The 16,554-nt window shown below is 34.2% G+C and overlaps 1 protein-coding gene across 1 annotated transcript; it reads left to right on the forward strand.

Moving 5' to 3' along the window:
* The first annotated feature begins 613 nt into the window (after positions 1-613).
* LOC132556817 (motor neuron and pancreas homeobox protein 1-like) lies at positions 614-16,179 on the forward strand. Its single transcript, XM_060221262.1, has 3 exons — positions 614-1,160; positions 12,368-12,528; positions 15,835-16,179. The coding sequence occupies exons 1-3, from the start codon at positions 614-616 to the stop codon at positions 16,177-16,179; spliced, it is 1,053 nt and encodes a 350-aa protein (XP_060077245.1).
* Positions 16,180-16,554: the final 375 nt, after the last annotated feature.

A 16,554-nucleotide genomic window follows, 5' to 3' on the forward strand; every position in this document is an offset into this window, starting at 1 on the left:
ATATCTATATATATAAATGCTCGCAGTAACTATTTGACAAGGAAAGCTCTTTACTAAATTCGGTAGCTGTACTACCAAATACAGAGATTAAGCTCTATACAAATCTGCCAATCAGAAACATGAGAGCGATATCGACAGCGTGCTGGGTTCCCTTATTTACATAAGACTTCATTGCTCCACCCCTTTATGCTAATGACGATAACAGGAGATATAATCTATGAGAGTGCTCCCGTTATCGAATGTTGTCGAGGTGTTTGGACTGGTAAATTGTGACAAAGTTTGACGTTTGGTACAAATATTTTGACTTTTATGGACATTGAACGATTTGTGTGGTAAATGATCCGAGATATAAAAATAGAGAAAGTTGTATTTTCCGGACAGTGTCATTACCGGACTGGAAAAACAAAATCAGCTTCATGTTGTGACGGATAAACAAACTTGTGCGCGGGTAGGACTCGTATCTGAAAGTTGTCTGTACAGAAGATATCGACATCATTCAACGAAGGAAATGAAGTTTTCTCCTGGACGATATTCAGATTGAAACAGAATTAATATATGTATTTCTTTACATTTTAAAAAGGAATAAAACATTTTGTAAAACAAAGACGATCTGATGCATTTCACAACGAAGATGGATAATTCTCGCAAATCGTTCAGCATCGACGCTTTGTTGTCGAAATCCTCATCCGTTTCAACACCCAAGAAAACTTCAGACTCTGAACATCGTTTTCATTCTAAATCACCATTAGTATCACCTGTGGTAACTCTAGGGTCGCCTAGACCCTCGTCTTCAGGTTCTAGCCACCGAAGTAACAGTCCTGACTCGAGCTTATCCCCTTCCGGATCCGGTGGTTTCACATCCGGCACGTTTATTCCCCGCCCAGGACTTTTAAATACACAGCATCCAGCTCTATTACATCAACATTCGGTTGCAATACAAGGTCTCCTGCATGCCCAACAGATGTACGGGGCGTTTAATGGACACGCAAGTGGGCATAATGGAAGCGGAAGTGGTGTTCCCATGTTTTCCGGAAGTGCTTTCCACAGTCCTGCGGATCATGCATATAAACTTTCACAACACGCGCAAAATATCCAGCCTTACCTGAATGAGTGGTTTGCACGTGGCGGCATGTTGATGCCCCGTATGATGGATTACACAGGTGAGTGACGTCATTGGTTCGGGAAAAGAATATGAAAACGGATAAGCCTAGGAGAATAAGTATTTTATTTTAGGAGTTTGTGTATCATATTGAATTGTACATCAAGTATTTTATTCTTTTAACATCAACAACGTGTGGACAAGGTATGAACATTATTTTCATACGAGAAGAAAATCGAAGGTTTATAAGAAAAATAGGGAGAAAATTTAAACTTTTCCAGTGTGAGAAAAGGGGCGTATGATAAATTCTATTATGCACACCAGGTTAGAAACTCATTTTATCATCCAAATAACCGATTCATCATCTACTATCCATTAGATACATTGCAATAATCCAACTTCAAGAATAATGTTGTATAATATAAAAACATACAAACACTGCTTTTCCAGTTACCAGCGAGATACATTTTAACGTAAAACTTAAATTGCTTTTTTCGTTAAGAATGGTCGAAAGTTTTACTTTGAACATTTTTTAAGCCATTTTTTCTATCAGATGGTATGTGTACAAATTATTATTATCTTACAGTTAATAATATTGATTCATTCCTACATGAAGCTAAAAAATGCACGTTTACGTGTCTGTTTTTTTCCCAGAGACTTAAGTTTAAATATGTATCTAGTTCACAAGCATTTTGTGTGTAAATGTGTATTTATGTGTAATTTTTCAAATACATTTCTTACAACTTTCTTGTTTATAATTTTTAAAGAACGTTTATTTCAGTTCAAAGTCTTATATATGAATAAATTAATACTATTAAAAATATCAATATTTCAAGCTTGATTTTAATTGCACACTCCTTGCGTATATTTCTATCAGAATACTCTTCATTTACTTAAAGTTAAAACCGCTTCAATAGTTTCTATTATTAATCGTTTTTTTAAATGTTCACTTTGATGAGGGAATTCAAGAAATTTCAATCCGATTTTGCAAACAAGAAAAAAGTTTGCTAAGTTATGAATATCAATAAGCACATACACAGTGAGATATTTTGTTCTTAGGGAAATGTAATGTGGAATAAAAAAAAGTTAATGTAAAATTAAACAACTAAATAGCTGTATTTAATATTAATTCGTTCGACGAAAAAAAAATCCTCGACCAACCTGACATGTGCTTAAAGAAAATCTTTGATGAGTTAATTTAACAAAATTAATATCTCTTTTAGTAGCAGCCGTTGTTAGGATACATATTGAATATTCACACACAAGCAATAACCAAAGACATCCTTACTTTGAAAAGTAGGATAGATTATTACATAAAATAATTTTGTTTAAGAAGAATACATTGTACTTGTAAACAGAAAATGCTATTTTGATATAGGTTTGATTTATTAGTATAACACTATGGTAAGTAGTACCGTTAAACGTGTACGAAAGAGCCTTCGTAAAATACGACACATGTTACTGTTATTTTAATGGCAGGCTGTGTTTTGTCAATCCGACCTTCAATGTGTATAATTCGATATATAATTAGACAATACAAATGCCAAATACACTATACAGTAGTATTACCGTTAGATGATATATATCGCTTTGTTTACCTTATGCTAGAAATAAATAAATCCACGTCACTATTTCAGAAATTTTCGCTATAATAGGAGAAACTCAATCAAGTGTATCCCATATTTACTCAGACTAAAACGCAAAAGAAATTAAAAAAAAAGTAAAAATGGAGAGAGATTCTGTGTATAATAGGTAGGCATATTATCAAAATATACATGTGATACCATTAAAGTATCAGAAAAAAAAACCCAACAAAAAACGGTAAAAGACACATTTCAATATTTAGAAATATATATAGATACACTAAATACCAAAATGATAAATTAAACAGCAGTATACTGCTGTTTCGTCTATTATTCATTGACTGTCTGTTTCTGACATCCACGCTAATATTTTCTTAATGCGATATATACGCAATATATTTTATTTCAATCTGATCAAATATTTTTCTTGTATCGACCAAAAGTTCACTCGATAATCATTTTCTATTTGACTTTTGTTATACCACGATCAATATGAAGATAGACGTGAGTTTCAGACCAGTTTGGAAATTCAAATAATTGAAATTAATTCTCAAGTATGCATCTAATTTTAATTACTTTATTTACAATCAGAAAGAAAATATCGCGACACAATGGAGAGATTCACTGGTGTATAAGAAGGTGGATCCTGATTCGAAAAAAAATTGACAGAAGTTAATACATTTTTATACATGTGTATCTAATATACATCGTACATATATGTGTCTGTAGTAAATAGATGGACAAATCTATGTCAGGAAAATGCAGAATATGTCGGAAAGTTTTTTGTTTAGTGTATGTATATACAATACAGACTTCGGACTGATTTAAAAAGTAGACACAATTCTATTAATAACTTTATCGAATAGAAAATTCTTAAATCAGTCGAGAGAACGACGAAAAAAAAAAAAATTATTTCCATACCACTATGTCACATAAAGTGAACAGAAAACTGGCCCGAGATAAACCGTTACTGGAAAATATCCAGTATAATGTTATTTGATGTTAATTTTTCTAAACTCGTATTTTTAAATGCAATATTCATCATGTTTTTTTTAGTTGCGTAAATTTGGTCCGACGTCGATCTACTTCATTATGTAATTCTACAATAACTACTGTAGCTATTCTGTCTAGAGATTAAACAAACTGAAAATCATGCGGTTATTGATTAATCATCAGGAGCCGAGGTAAAAATCATTAAAACATAATTAACAACAATAAATCTGGCGTTGTTTAGTTATTTTCAGGTGCATGTGGTTAGATTTGAAATAAAGCCACGGGACCAGAAATCCCATTATCTCCTTTTAAAGAGTTATTCTAATGAGCTAGTCAATCCTGACTTGGAAACATAGGCGATTTCTGATTTAAGTGTAATGATTTAAAATTACATACTTCCAACAGAAATTTTGCCATTCTACAGTCGATGTAACACCAAAATAAAAGATGTTGAAAGTTGAAATCAAAACTCATTTACATATTAAATAAAAAATAATTTTTTCACTATAAACCAGTCCGGAACTGCAGCTTATCGCTGACTATAAAACGTATCATTCAGTATTTCCATGAATGATCGATTAGTAGGTGTGACTTGCAATGTAAAGAATAGCTATCCTTAATCACGTATATATTTATATAAATACATATACATGTAATAAGGTACAAATAGGTAATGGTATCCGGATTGAAATATTGCTTAGTACAGTTTGTAAATCATTATGGGTCATTGTATCAATTTGATTATCAAACATAATGATTATCATTTATCAAAAAAAGTTGATATAATTGGGTTTTCTTTCACAGACATACACGAACTCCAATATCAATGATGTTATAATTCCCAAGTACGATTTTATATTATGATTCTACAACACAAGCTATAACCCGGGGTATAGTTTTGACACACTGACTATACTGACATGAATATCCCATCTTACATTCTATCACTCTGGAAATGCATAAAATACATTTGTAACTTGTACTGGTAAGTCGGTGAGAAGCTTGCTTTAAATCCGCGTGATGTTTTTATTTATACGTGCAGAACACATCAATAGAGGCTCCGAAAAAAGAACAATTTTGTTTATAAGAGTCAAGATCAAGTCAGTCTTAATGTCACACTGGTTCATAGCTACAGTTGTATGCCGTAATTTCTTATTCATTGTTGTTAGAAGACATCTTTGAAATGAAAGAAAATAGTTTAACGCCACACTTCATGTCTGAACCATTTTAATAGAATATTTCATATATAATAATGAATATAGTGTTCTGATTGATTCGGTTTGCTAATAATTGATTGTAATGTGTTAAACAATTGATAATTCGAATTTGCGACATTCGAGAGTCCACTTTGTTGTCATGGTTATCATGATATATTAATTACTATATTTATGGTTGTAGAGATCACAAATTTTCTAGTTTACATTACATCCTTCATATTTACCACTCTCGAATAAATTTCATTAATTTGTCGTGTATTTATTGATGACGATCTAATCATACGGATGTCATTGTATACTATGCTCATCCATCATTGCCTGGATGTGTTGGGTGTGTTGGCTATTGGCCCCCTTAACTAGTGAGAAGGCCTGTCCCGGTTAACCACACTCTACCATAATCCCTGTAATTCCCCTGTAATTCCTCGATACACTGAATCATTAAGTTCCCCATAAACCAATTATGTACTCATAATCCCATTCATCGAAACACGCTGAAAAATGGCGCAGCATTTCAAAGGAACATGCCTGCTTTGTACTGCGGGACAGATTTGAAATACAAAGGCGTCCATTTTGGATTTTCACCTTTCTCTTTGGATCGGAAATCCATCTAGCTGATACAGGTGTTGATAACACTCTAACGGGTATTTTTGAATGGACGATAGAGGAAAGGCAGTGTTAAGTCTGTTTAATCCGTGTCTGTATGATAGAAGTGAGAACAAGACTTAGTCCTCGGCTATACAGATAACGGTATCGGATACATATCATGGCAACGGGGTGAAGAACTGAGATGGAAACCAAAGAACCGAAATCCATGGTTATAGAACAAATTAGGGCTTTGATTGTGTACTGAAAAAGGATTCTTTTTCAAACTTAATTAGCTTATACGAAAATGAGTTTTTCGTATCAAAGTTAAGAATGTTTATATGCCCTTCTTCACTTTATTTAGACGTCATTTGTGAAAACTTGTTTAATGAACTGCATCGTTCATTATTCAAATACTCCTGTTTATATAATCAATACTATCTGGAGACCAGAAAGTTCTAGTATTGTTTTTGATAGGTCGACATTCGTATTGTAGGCATATAAACGCAATACTGTAATTTTAGGACACACAAGCATTATTATTCACCTTTCAATATATCACGGTCAGGGCTCCAGCGAATTTCTCAGATTATCAAGTGGTTTATTTTGTGTGCGTCAGTGCCTTGCCGAAGAAAAATCTCAATTTTTTTTTAAGTTTTAAAAGGTTACTATTCGTAATAGAAGACCCCGGTAATTGACGGGTGTGTTAACGGGAGTGAAATCGTTAATAAACGATCAACATTTAAGGTTAGGTAACTTATCAAACTTGTACTTTTGTGTATTTTCTCAGTACGTGGAGGAGATTTGTAGATGGCATTCTTCAAATATCAAATTGTTGTGATGTTGCTTGGAATTGAAGTGAATAAATTAAAATTAGTTTAAACGTAAACAATTGTCACCGTTCACTTCTGTCAGGTTGAATTAGACCACTTCAGCCAAGTTCAGGTTCAGCTTTGATCAGTTGGTGTTGTAAAACGCTGACAGTTCACGCCGTTTACACAAATACAGACAGGACGTACTTATTCAATGATTGATAACGACTGATTTTCCTAGGTTAATCTCCAGAGTGGCTGTTCCGCGGTCATCGATAGTTCTATTGTAGTTTAATCATTCTGTAAGACTCGATTGGTCTAGGACCCTCCCATCTGTCAAGACGTTCTCTGATTGGTCAGCTTGACTTCTTAATTAGACAATCTTGAGTGTCCCGCTGTGGTCCTCCAAACTACGCAAAGCGAAATCTGAAATGTGGATATAGTATGACAATGTGCCAACCTATAATGTTAAAGATGATTGAAGTGTACGTAGTGAAAGAAAAGGACTTCAGTGTAAAGTACTATTTTTAAAGCTAGACTATCACGTGATTGCAGACATATGGTTGGGGTCGGTGTTAGAAACAGTCCTATCAAATAAAATGTGACATTTATTAACGCACGCTGGTATTTCAGCATCTAGAGCACGATTTTGGGCAGATTTGTCAACAAAACACGTCAATTTACAACCCCAAATCTCCCTTAATATGTAGTTATAAAGTGACAGCCTTAACACCTGGGCACATCAAAGAGTTCGCCGATGTCAGGTAGACAGGTAACAACGGCGTACCTGTGCAAACACCTACCGTTTATATAGTTATCTGGTTTGACAATTGAACGGGAATTATCAGTGAAAAATATGAAAATTGTTTTAACGTGTGGAAATTAACACACCAAGAAACTATTTGGCCAATATAGGAAACGTCTTTAAGCCATTTGTTTTGTATTCAGCTTATCATAACTCTTTAAATCGTTTCTGAATAGCAAGTTCGATTAACGGATGCTGGGGATGCCTGGTAATTACTATTTCCGGTCGACGTTTTTCTCAAACATCTTAGCAACAAATTACAAAAGAAAATGCCCGTTTCCGTGTGCGGTATTAGTCAGTTCCGATTACTAAGTAGGGCGAGGAGCACATACAGTACTTATCCATCGGGTCTAGTAATAACTATCTTTAAACAGATAAAATAACACGAAATTTGGTTTAAATTACCGTTGATTTAAATGATATGAACTAATCTGCCGTTTTACACAAGTATTTTTTGAAATATTTGACTGAAACTATCGTAAAATGATTCTTGATTAAATAATTTTCATTATATGTCTGTTGGTAATAAAAAATGATATAAAATGCATATTACGGTGTTCTGTCCTCAGAAATGCCACGTAGCAGTTAATGTAGGCATGCTACAAGTTCAATGGCATTCTCTCACGGTTTAAGCATGATCTCACAAGATACGTTCCTATCTGTAATTCCGTACCAAATCTTAAGTCTATGACATAATACGGTAGTACTATGTTAAGAGAACGACGTGATCGTCTATTGATTGATAATTTTTATCTTAAGTTGTACATCATTAAAGATGACCGATAGCGGCAACTATGACCGATAAAGTCTTCGTCCGACATTGGAGAACGATCCATTGCGGCCTGCACGAGTACGACTTATTATTATCTCATAAGTTAACAAATATTACGATATCTTATTCATTATTACTTCATTTCATACGAAATTAATGAAGATAACACATGGATCCGTACTGCTGATTCGTGCCGTCAGCTCGACTAGAGCGAATAACGTAGCGCCGCCATTTTGTTTTTGTGTCACATAGCTTGAGTACGCCGCACCCTTTACCAGATGCTTTTAATGACACAAAGTACAAACTATTCTTTATGTATCAAATTATTCAAGAATTATATTAAAAAAGATAAATGGATATATATTAAGAAGTCTTGAAAAGCAGAAAACTGTAATTGAGAGATGTTCCATCAAATTAATTCTTACAACTTCCTAGGCTCCTCTCCCGACAATACATTACGCATTGCTATAAATGACAAACTAATAGACGATGAAAGAAGAGGTGAAAGGAGGACAGATAACGAATACAGGAGGATTGGGGTGGGGGATAGGGGTTGGGGGTTTCTGGTTGAAATAGTTGTCTATTAATTAGATTAAGACCCTTTAGTTGTTTTATGAATGACTGAACAATCTGCTTCATATTGTTATTAGTTTGTAATGGATGTTCTTCAAATCCCCATTTAAGGATATCACAAAGAAGAGAGATTTTAAACTTTGATTGCCGGAAACACAAATTTACCCAGTTAGATACATGGAAGGATTCCTCTGATAGCACCACGCAAGAGGACCCCATTCTTCAATCGGTATCGTCTTGCCATTGGAGTATTAAAGTGGCTTTCCCATCATCACGATATTTCATACATCTTTCTAGAGGAATGTTATTCTTAAATTACACGACTAGTTACCCCCAACAATGATAGAATTCATCGACGCAAATTGGCCATCATCCAGTGAGGAATTGGTCATTTCATCCTCTCTCTCGTCACGCCTTGCCCCTAAACGACAGAAATCGTTCCTATAGTTTGTCTCTGTATCGCTATTTGCCGGTAATGCACTGGAGACCAAGCGTAATTCATTAGCCAGGAAAGAGGCGAAGAAACGACGGGAAAATTTGGTAGTAAAATTTCATTACGAATGTACAGAGTGTATTGGCGGCATCTGGTAGATTGTATTTCATTTGTAAATGTCAACAGCACTGCCTTATCACGACATGATTAAAACGGCGCTGTAACGGGCGCAAGGAGCGCAATTTGCTAATTCAATTTTCAATTCGCCAGCTATTAGCCTCCGAGACAGTCGATTTAGCCTAACATTAGTGACAATTTGTATTTGGTTTTGCCACCATAGGGCAAGCTCGCCAGATTAATCAAATCTGCATGAGAAAGGCTGAAAAGGAGACGGGCTCTTCTGCAGTAAGGACTGAATTGGCTTCTCAATAGCGTCTGTGGTCGGAACACAAAGGGAAGGCGAGGAAAGCTCTCCAGAATGGTTCCTTAAGTTACTAACGATAGGGCAAATTAACTAATCAACTTATTTCCCCCAGAATTAAATCCACTTGATCCTACAAATTAAAACCGAAGATTAAAAAGCACAACGACAAACAGTATTGTAGTGCTGTACTACCGGCTGACATCACTCAGCGCGTGTAATCAATCAAAAACAGCCACAGCAATCATGATGACCGAGATTTACAGCCACTGACAGGGTCGGTACATTTATCGCCTAAATAGAAAAGATAGTAGAATTGAATTTAATATCAAGAAAGTAATCACAAAAAGTAAAGATAAAATTCATTTAAGTTTGACAAGCACCACTTCGGACAGCCATGGATGTAATGTACAAAAAGCCTGCCAGACTTAATAGGCAAAAATCGATACTTAATTGAATGATTTTGGAATGGAATGTTACGCATTAGTATTCAACTCGTTGTAAAAATACAAGTGGTTTTGTCTACAAGAATTACATACATTGCAATTTCAAGTTGATCGCTCGAAGGGTCAAGATTTTGTTTTCGTCGAATCGTCTCACCTCTGGCTCTTTAAAATTAAACTTTAGATTTTTCCTGCACAAAATTGCTTTGTCTTATAATTCAATGTCTGGAAGTTTAACATTCTTTTCTGTGACGTGTTTCTCTCTATGTAAACACTCAACCAAGTTTGTTTCTTCATTTTATACAAGAAAGAATTGGAAAATTTCAGTTCATTCTGTTAACTTAATATCTATGTGATAAATATGACCATATTTGGATTTCTGTGAAAAGATTTAAATAACATACTTACATTTCATTCATAACAATTAATAAAAATAGCATTTTCAATAAAAAAATCTTTATTTCTAATCAAGACGACGAAGATGTATGACATGGCCTGTAGTCCAGGATCTACCGATATTTTAGGTTTTTCTTTTTCTATTATAAAAATAGCTGCTACCAAGACAAAGTCATATTGTTAAGTCTGCTTGTGTTGGTTATTTGAAGCAATATTTCTTATTTCATAATCTCATAATATTGATTTATACATACAATAGATTTAAAAAGGAAAATAGTTTACACATATTTAGTTGTAATTTGATGTGCTGAATTTATAAATTTGTCCTGCACTTTCCCCTTGCTATGTTATGGACATGGCGGAGAAGTAGAGAGTAAATTGGTGAATCAAATTTAACTGAAATAGTTTATATCAAATTTCAATCACAGTTCATTGCGTTTACATTGAAACAAAAAGACATATGGTATACATTCACATATTAATGACATTATGTTTAATCAATTCACAAACTTGCCTTCCTCATTAAAAAAGGAAAAATGCTATTCGTTAAATAATGATAATGTTTGTAGATTTTTACATAGTGGATTCTGAAAGCAAACAAATCCAGACTGAAATTAAATAGAGAATATTGTTTCGGTTTATCGAATCTTACCGAATCGTGGGATACTTATCTCGATTCAAAGAACAGTAATATTTTTTTAGATATTGATTCAGTGATCTGATTTCATTGTAGAGATGATTTGTCTAATTTCCTGCACCACGTTAAACATAAAAAGTTTACCGGTGTGAAATGTATCGCCATATTTCCGAGGTTAAGTTCAAGCTCTTTATAGTTAACGGTTACCACTCAAGAAAAGCTCTGTTGTCGTCGCCGACTGGTTAAGTAATTACAATTTAATTGGAAATGAAGCGGAAGGAAATGTTTCCGAAATTAATCATCACAATGACGAGGAAAACGATTTTAATCATTGGTGGAAAATCTGTCCGAGGAAAGATAATTTCATTAATTCTAAAGAAACAACAGGATGAGAAGTGCTTTTATTCTGTCTGCATATGTAAGGGAGCACCCAAAAGAGGTACCAGAGAGGGAAACTGGTGTAACGTAATCGTTCACACTTGTTTTTTAAAGTGATCAAAATATATATACATTAAAAGAAACAAATGAAATAAATCCAATGAAATTTACGGGAAGATACAAACAAAAATATTTAAATACACTGATCAATAAAACCAAGTATGCTTAAAATTACCCTGTTTATGGCCCCAATCATGGATAAAGAGAACATCTTGATAAGTCTCCTCTTTATTCATTAGAATCTGTTCTCCCCACCGCAGCCAATACATTAATAGAATTTATGTGAATTCCGATTTTCCACATGACTACGTTTTCACAGAAGCCACGGTTACTGTTATGATCCTTCCCTAACCAAGCATGTCTTTATTTGAACTTCTCCGTTATATTTCGAGAGCTAATTAGTGGATTGTTGACAAATGTAATTGCATTTCTGGAACGGCAAATAAAACAGGATGCTCAAAATTAGGATATAGTGAGAGCATTTGAGTGTTCTTTAAGGGTGATTACACTACTGTATATTTTGCTGCACTGCCTTTCGGTTTCATTTTTTAATCACGGTGTCCATCTTTTATCAAATGAGAAAATAGCAATAATTCTTGTAAATGTATTTTCTTTAATAAATATCAGACACACATGTATTTAGTTTGAAGACCTATCTTTATTTACTCATTACATTTTTTTTATTAATGAGAGATTAAATAATATATATGTATTATCTCATATTTTGGTATTATAAAGTCAATGCTTAATTCGAATGTCAGTTGTAAAATTGATGATCGACACATTCTACACATACACGTATGTGTAGCATGGTTGATGGTCTATATTCTGTGTACTGGACAAACATAAATTATGATGTTTAAATATAAACCTTAAAAAGGTGCCAATATTTGACAAACGAAAGCACAATTTTTTAAAAGTCTTACAAATCAGTAAGTTATATATAGCAGTGTTATGTTTCGGCCCAGCAACAACATATACACCAATTTGATGAAGTGAATGTTACTGCTGTGTTTCCGCCCAGCAAATTTGATGTTGTAATTGGCATTTCTTTGTTTCAGCCCAGCAACAGTCTACTCAGATTATTCAGTATATGGTACTATTTTGTTTCAACCCAGCAAGGCTACCCCGATTATATAATGTATGGTACTGTTTTGTTTCAGCCCAGCAACAGTCCAGTCTACTCGGTAAGACTAGGCGACCTCGGACGGCCTTCACCAGTCAACAATTGCTGGAGTTGGAGAGACAATTCAAGATGAACAAATACCTTTCACGGCCCAAACGGTTCGAGGTGGCGACATCGCTAATGCTTACGGAGACACAGGTATGATATCACGCAGTACATCTGCGTTATGGTTATATACTGCAAAAAACAGTATCTAGATAGGATTAGTTTGATAACTGAACGAATAAAAAAACTACTCCTTTTGAGATGGAAGAAGTCCAAAAACTCAAAACCATGGGTCTATTTATCCTTTTATTGATATAGTTTGATGAGACTTGACATGAGTTATCTCTGGATCAACAAGATGATTTAGGATAAAGATTTACCCAAAGAAATAAAAACATAGTGCATGATATTAAAAATGATATAAAATAATGCACAAACCATCTAAAGACAAATTCTATTTGGTGACTTATTTCAAGTTCTCCACTGTTTGCCCGAGATGTTATTAATTAAATCTATCTTTGCCGCGATTGACAAAAGTTAAAAAATGATAATAATGGCCGAGTGGTGGATAATTAAAAAAAGTTTTAACAACTTATTCTGAACTTCCACCATATCACAAATGCTTTTATAGATGTTCTAACCCAATTTTGTCATTTTTGAGTCTGCAATAAAATGTCGAATTCATACGGTGTTCAGAAAATAGATTGGGCGGAAGTGGTCCCAGACACAGTTGAATAAATTTTTAAAAAATGAAGATAATAATGATAATGTTACTATTTCGTAACTCCAGAAACACTGACCTTCAGCTGAAAGAAAATACAACAAAAACTATAGAGAAAACATGAAACTTACCAGGAAAAAGTTTTTGTAAGTACACTGTACATGTGTACCCAAAGAAATAAACAATAAGAAGTAAGAAATAAAGGAAAGCTAGCTATTAGATTGTAAGACAGCACTACATGTATGTATCGGAGTTATGAACTCTAACTGAACAGGGGAAATATTCAATTCGTTCATTTAATTTAGTCGTGTATAGATGTCTCACACTTTACAATTATTTACATATATGCTCGCCTACAATTCGATTTCGTTCGAATTTTGAAGTCCAAACTGAGGTATTTTTAGATAGAAAGATCAACATATAGACTTAGTCTATTGCCAAAGTGTTGACTATGACTATACAAGCATCTGTCATAAACACTATACTACATCTTTTTATTTGAGGTTGGGACAAATTAATGGCTATTTCTAAAGAACATCTTGAGGTAAAATGGGCAGTTTGACATTGCATTTGATTTAACAACACGACAAAGCTGATATTTGATGAAAAAAAACTGATGCGATTATTGTAAGGCTGTGCTTGACGTGGTTTGAATTTGAATTTACTATAAGATTATCGTTATATATTTTATAGTACTTAAACTCTTCGTCAACTTCAGGTTTTCATCCGTACATATATGTTTTATTTTATATAGGATTAAGGTTACAATTGATTAATTAGATTAACAAATCTCGTTGATGTCTTACAAAAGGAACAACTAATATGATGTATAAATGCTTTTATAAGTGAAAATCGATGATATTATAACAGAAAAAATGTTGTCCAATTCACATCGATACGATGATAAGCATGATATAACTCTTTAAGATGTCTCAAGTACAGGTGATCGTACCACCTTATAGTATTTATTTCCCGACTTCCCCCATTCCTTTCCTCGTCATTTAAAACCTATCTATCAGTCGTTCTATAGCCTTTATATGTCAAAGTTAGGCATGGAATTTAGCTCATTAGCAAATGTTCACTTCTTAATCACCTTTAAGTTATGATAAAATAGCTGAAACAGGTAGGAGAACGTGGCTAATCTTCCTCTCTATACAAATCTTTTATCTTGCATATTTTCCTCGTGTTGACTCTTTATCAAATGAAAACACAGAAACTGCAATTGAACGTGGTCGTGTCTAAACGCCCGGGCGATTAATATTGGGACGCTAATTCCGGACTGCAAGGTAACTTATCGAAAGGGACTATACGATTTTTGTAAATTCACCAACCTCCATTTAAGAAGGGATTAGCATACGGGGTTAAAATTTACACCTTACCTGAAAACAAGGATACACTTCTTAATACCCCAAACAACACCTGTATATTATCTATATATATCCAGCTGTCCTATAGTCGTACTTATCTCGAGTTGTCCCAGCAACAGTCTTGATTAATGACAGAAATTTCACCCACGAAGAAATAAGAAAGGTATTTTCTGCAGGATAGTGATAGGACTTTGCTAACCAATAGACATCTGATGGTAGTTGACTGTTCGGGTTTCGATTTGTAGCTTTTCACACGGTCGTTATTCTCATAATGAACGAGTTATTTGTACTTTTGAATGCATGGTTATGCTATCAGGGATCTTGCTTAATGATTACTTGGACCTCCGTATCGGATTCACACCTTGTCAAAATACAAAAGTTATCAGATTTAAGAGTCTGTGACTCACTACTCAGACAAATATAGGGATCCCAGTACAGTTTAGACTGACGAAGAACTTGGTTCCTTCGGAAATAAAAATCCGGTCAAAAACTATCTTTATTTCCGGTTGATATATTTTGTTAAATGACAGAAGACGCCATCCTCATGTCCAGACATGCTTATTAATATCACTTATAGTTTTTGTTTTCTAATCCTAACGGTCTATCTATTAATGACATACTCACGTTGTCCGAATTCTATTGATGGATATTTCTTTTCTCCATATGAACATGTTACGCCACAAGTGCGGTTGTCGCGAAGCCTTTCATGCGTCAGTGACGCAATCAATGGGTTTGCTACATGTACACGAACGTTCTTTGCGACTTCTTCTACTACTTCTGTGACGTAGTCAAATCATAGAATGACCCCAACGAATTAATTTTTAAAACATATTAACATCCGGTATGTTTAAGAAGTTGAGATGCGCATTTCCAGGTGACGGCAATTCAGTCACCCTCTTCTCAGCCTACCGCAATATCTAGACATTGTCTGAGCATACGTCATCATTAGAGAGCATGCAATGATTTGTTTTCTTGTTGACGTTTGTAGTCGCATTTAATGGAACATTTTGGCTATTGCACAATTTGTAAATTATTTATTAGAAGATCGTTGGAGTTAAGAAAGTAGTTTTAACTTTTTTAAAAAATAATTCATGATGTCTTGTTATTTTAAGGTTAAGATATTGTTCTCACAAAGTGTCACAATAGAGTGATAAAATTATATTATTTCGTCCATTTATAGAAACACTTTACTTTAAATTAATTACTTTTATTCAATATTCAACAATTTGAACATACATATGACACATATGGGATGGGAAAACAAACGAATCTGAAATCCAAATAACACCCATTTATTAAATTAGAGGTCAATTTGAATTAAGTAGTTTCTACACCTTTTTAATAGTTCATAACATGTCTTATTATTTTCAGGTTAAGATATGGTTTCAAAACCGGAGAATGAAATGGAAACGAAGCAAAAAGCCTTCATCAGAAACATCACAGAAGAGAATGGCGGAGGGAGATAAAGGGAATAGCCATTACGTCACACAGAAAGAGGATCAGTCACAACCTGGCGACAAAATAGATGCATTTGACATCGACCCAGAATCTGAGGAGGTAGAAATCGATGACGATGATGAAGATGAAGTAGATTGTGAGTCACGTGATGGAGATATTAATGATATCGTTCATACACAATCTGATATTCGCGGAGGTGGTTTACCGGATTCAAATTTCAGCTTGAAACAGTTCGGATTAATACAAGCCAGCATTTAGATTTACTATGAAGTAGGGTAGGAACATAGGATCATCATATATCATCAAAACGGCAGCTCTTGTCAAGGGCACTGACGAACCAGACAGATTTTCAAAGTTTCCGCGAGATTTTGTGCTAAACGACTTTTGCTACGCATAGCAACAGTACACGTTCTGTGATGCAATGACATTCTAAGCGTATGTAAACGGTATTTATAAAGGGCAGCATTCAGATCGGAATACGACCTTTTTCATATTTCGGAAGGAATGTGACCTGGTATTCTCTCTCTCCAAATGTGATCTTGTATTCCGTTTGTTAGAGACTAACTTGACTTTGTATACGTATTTCGAATCGGATTTTGACTATGATTTTCCGCATTTTAAACAGGAATGTGA

The sequence above is a fragment of the Ylistrum balloti genome, unplaced genomic scaffold, assembly GCF_031769215.1.
Source record: "Ylistrum balloti isolate Yb309-2 unplaced genomic scaffold, AGI_CSIRO_Ybal_v1 Utg370590, whole genome shotgun sequence".
NCBI lineage: Eukaryota > Metazoa > Mollusca > Bivalvia > Pectinida > Pectinidae > Ylistrum > Ylistrum balloti.

Bases quoted from the DNA above. Each gene is read 5' to 3' on its own strand.
- LOC132556817 (XM_060221262.1), top strand. From the start codon at position 614: ATGCATTTCACAACGAAGATGGATAATTCTCGCAAATCGTTCAGCATC. The intron at 1,161-12,367 runs GTGAGTGACGTC...GTTTTGTTTCAG, and splicing joins CCGTATGATGGATTACACAG to CCCAGCAACAGTCCAGTCTA. The intron at 12,529-15,834 runs GTATGATATCAC...TATTATTTTCAG, and splicing joins TAATGCTTACGGAGACACAG to GTTAAGATATGGTTTCAAAA.